The sequence below is a fragment of the Dreissena polymorpha genome, chromosome 7 (assembly GCF_020536995.1).
Source record: "Dreissena polymorpha isolate Duluth1 chromosome 7, UMN_Dpol_1.0, whole genome shotgun sequence".
Lineage (NCBI taxonomy): Eukaryota > Metazoa > Mollusca > Bivalvia > Myida > Dreissenidae > Dreissena > Dreissena polymorpha.
Genome location: NC_068361.1, coordinates 110,608,551 through 110,611,751, shown reverse-complemented (window position 1 = coordinate 110,611,751; position 3,201 = coordinate 110,608,551). Strand labels below are relative to the sequence as shown.

The 3,201-nt window shown below is 32.7% G+C and overlaps 1 protein-coding gene across 3 annotated transcripts in view; it reads right to left on the bottom strand.

The window, feature by feature from the left end:
- Positions 1-430: 430 nt before the first annotated feature.
- LOC127837356 (uncharacterized) overlaps positions 431-3,201 on the bottom strand; it is a 133,567-nt gene continuing 130,796 nt past the window's right edge. For 2 of the 3 annotated variants that reach the window (XM_052364319.1, XM_052364320.1), the window contains exon 8: positions 432-2,401. In XM_052364319.1, coding sequence (XP_052220279.1) covers positions 2,364-2,401 — 38 coding nt within the window. In that variant the 3' untranslated portion in view covers positions 432-2,363. Of the gene's footprint in view, positions 2,402-3,201 lie in introns of all 3 variants that reach the window. The other variant, XM_052364321.1, reaches the window with a different exon arrangement.

Here is a 3,201-nt window from a genome sequence, read left to right as displayed (position 1 = left end):
GTCGCCATGGTACTATCGCGGTGTCGCCAACCTATAGTCGCACTGTCGTCATCGTATTCTCGCACTCTCGCATTGTCGTCATCGTATTATCGCATTGTCGCCATCGTACTATCGCACTGTCGCCATCGTATAGTCGCACTGTCGTCATCGTATTCTCGCACTCTCGCATTGTCGCCCTCATGATTTTAAAGTGTAAGCACGATGTCCCTTACGGTATTCCGTGGTATCCAGATATCCACGCATTTTAAAATATCGCACGGAAACGCACGTACGAAAATGTTACATAATCGAAGAGCAAAACCTATCTGAAGCATACAACGTTTCATCATATTCGGATCATAAGTTGTAAGTGTTTGTGTAGAAACAAACAAGTACCAAAAAAGTTCCCATATAAGTATACAACAGAAAATAATTTATTAACGCTGCGAAACATACTTTTAAATAGGTGATCAAAGGCAACAATTTACTAAACAAATATGTCAAGCGAAGGTCCTACGAATATGCGAAGAAATATATGCGCTGAAGAGATTATGCATATACACATTAATACAATTTTGTTGGATCATTCGTGCCTTTGATTTGGTGGGAAACAAATGTGTTTTTTAAAGACATTAACTTCATGAAACAAACTGGAGAGAAACCTTTCTGACAAAATGATATTCATCCCTTCATTACACTGCAATAAAATATGTCATCACATTTGAACTAATTTATTTTTTATTTTCTGGTCTTAAAAAAATAGCGCGCTTGTGTGACGATGAATCGCATCCGCGTGTTCAGGCGCCATTCAAAACCACATTTCATCTTCACATATTCACCAAAAAACTCCTGGTAGCTTGTATTTAAAGCAAAATAAAAATAATCATATATATATAACGTTCAAATGAATCGGAGTCTTACGCGGGTATAAACATTCGAAATGGTGTGTGGGACGTCGATATGGTATGTCAGATGTGCGCAAAAAATGAGTCTAGTGAAATGAAATCCTTGTAAAATAGACAATAATATATAGAGTTTATTTGATAATACAGTAGACAATAAGTCCATGAGTATACATGAAATGCCAATACAATATACATTAAACAAAGCCACAGGTCATTCAAATTATAAACATCACACATAAAGATCGGTACATTGTCCAAAAAACAATTAAAAATTAAAAAAAATATTGGGTATTTTAGAAAAGACAATATACAGCGAGAATCGGTGCATAAATATATACCAACAACCAACACTAATCATAATATGTAGTATACGTATTTCTTATTTCCCATGCTTTATAAATATACATAGCTAAATTTTTAACAATATTACCATTTTGAGAGGTCAATAAATCTATAAACGTAAACATATTTGGTCTTATGTAATAATACGGTTTTTAATAAGCTTTTCTGATATCAGTATATAATGTACACTCCATAACAAAGTGGTACTCATCTTCTTAAAGATTGCATAAAGGACATTTTCTTTCTTCATAAGGAATAGCTATTGGTTTTTGCCATCTTCCCGTTTCAACTTTAAGCCTATGTGTAGAGACTCTTAATCTAGAGAGGGCCATTCTGTATTTTGGAATGTTAACATCATTTAAATAGGATTGAAATTTAAAATCGGATATTAATATGTATGTTTTTGCTCTAGTTCATTCGCTCAATTCGTTTTTCCAATTTTGTATAAACATATCCGTGACTCTTACTCTAAAGATTTTCAAAAACATGTCTACATCCCCTACCCCTTGATTCAGACACACATTGTTGAAACCACAATTACCTAAAAGACTTTTTACCATGTAGACCCAAGATCTGTTATTGCGGTAAGTTTCTAATTCTCGGAACATAATATCATAAACAAGTTTTACATATTTAATAGCATTTGTATTTACTATCTTTAACCAATATCTAATTACATTAACGCTATGTCTGACAGATAAAGATGGTCTTCCTAGTTCTGTGTTATTCTGTGTTTGCCTTCGTACTCCTAAAAGTACTTTGCAATAATTTAAATGTATTCGCTCTATCTTTATATTGCTCTGTAATCCTCATATTTCGGAGCCATAACTTAAAACCGGATAAACTGATTTATCAAACATTTCTAACCTGTGTTGTAATGAAATGTTATAACATTTCGACAAATATTGTCTTAATGTCAGCTTTCAGAGATTGTCCACACAGGCTATCAAATGTTTTGGAAAATGAGCCCCCTGAGGAAAAGACAAACCCCAAATACGTAAATTTATCAACAATTTCTAAAACGTTGCTATCATAAAGGAATCTTATATTTCGTCTTAGTCTTCCTCCTTTTTTAAAAACCATGACTTTAGTTTTGTGTGTATTTACCGTTAACTTCCACTGATCACAGTATTATTTTCACAAATCTAACCCTTTCTGTAAACCAGTTTCACTTTCTGAAAACAAAACAATATCGTCGGCATATAACATTATGAACAATTTTAAAGTGTCTAGACTTATATACAAACAAAATTTGGGTGGAAAATGATTATCCAGCGAAGTAGGGCTTTTGATTCGCTCAATCAGATCCTAAACCAAACCAGATAATCATTGACGCCATTGGCATTTTCACCACATTTATCCCGTCTCATAAAAATAAAAAATACACTCAGATACGCAATCATATTTATTAAAAGGTAGTTTTAACGAAATTGAGCTCAAATCGTTTTCCGTCTCTTAGAGAAAGTGTACTGCATGATGAAAAAAAAACACAATTATTGGCTCCTTAAACTTTTAAATACATAAACAAGTCTAAAATGCATGATTAAAGTTATGAGTTCTCAACATCACACGAAGGAATTGTTTATTGAACAATTGAAATAATTTACTGAGTTCTGTCTGAAAGTGACAAATGATCTTCTGCTGTCAGAAATATTTGCCACACCACATACAATTTATATTCTAGTATATAAAAATGGCGCATACTTGTGTCGGTGCATACTGATATGTATTGTACATATTCCTATAGTCAATTTCTTGTGAACATCGTAAACAAAATCGCGATTATCGATTTTCTTTATCCCAATTACTAATTATAGCGTACAAATGAAACGGCAGTTTTTCTCCAACTCTCAATACCACAAATAACCAAATACAATATCGATGAATCAATATATCAATAAATCAATTAATTAATTAATCAATCAATTCATCAATCAATCCATCAATCAATCCATCAATCAATCCATCTCATCAC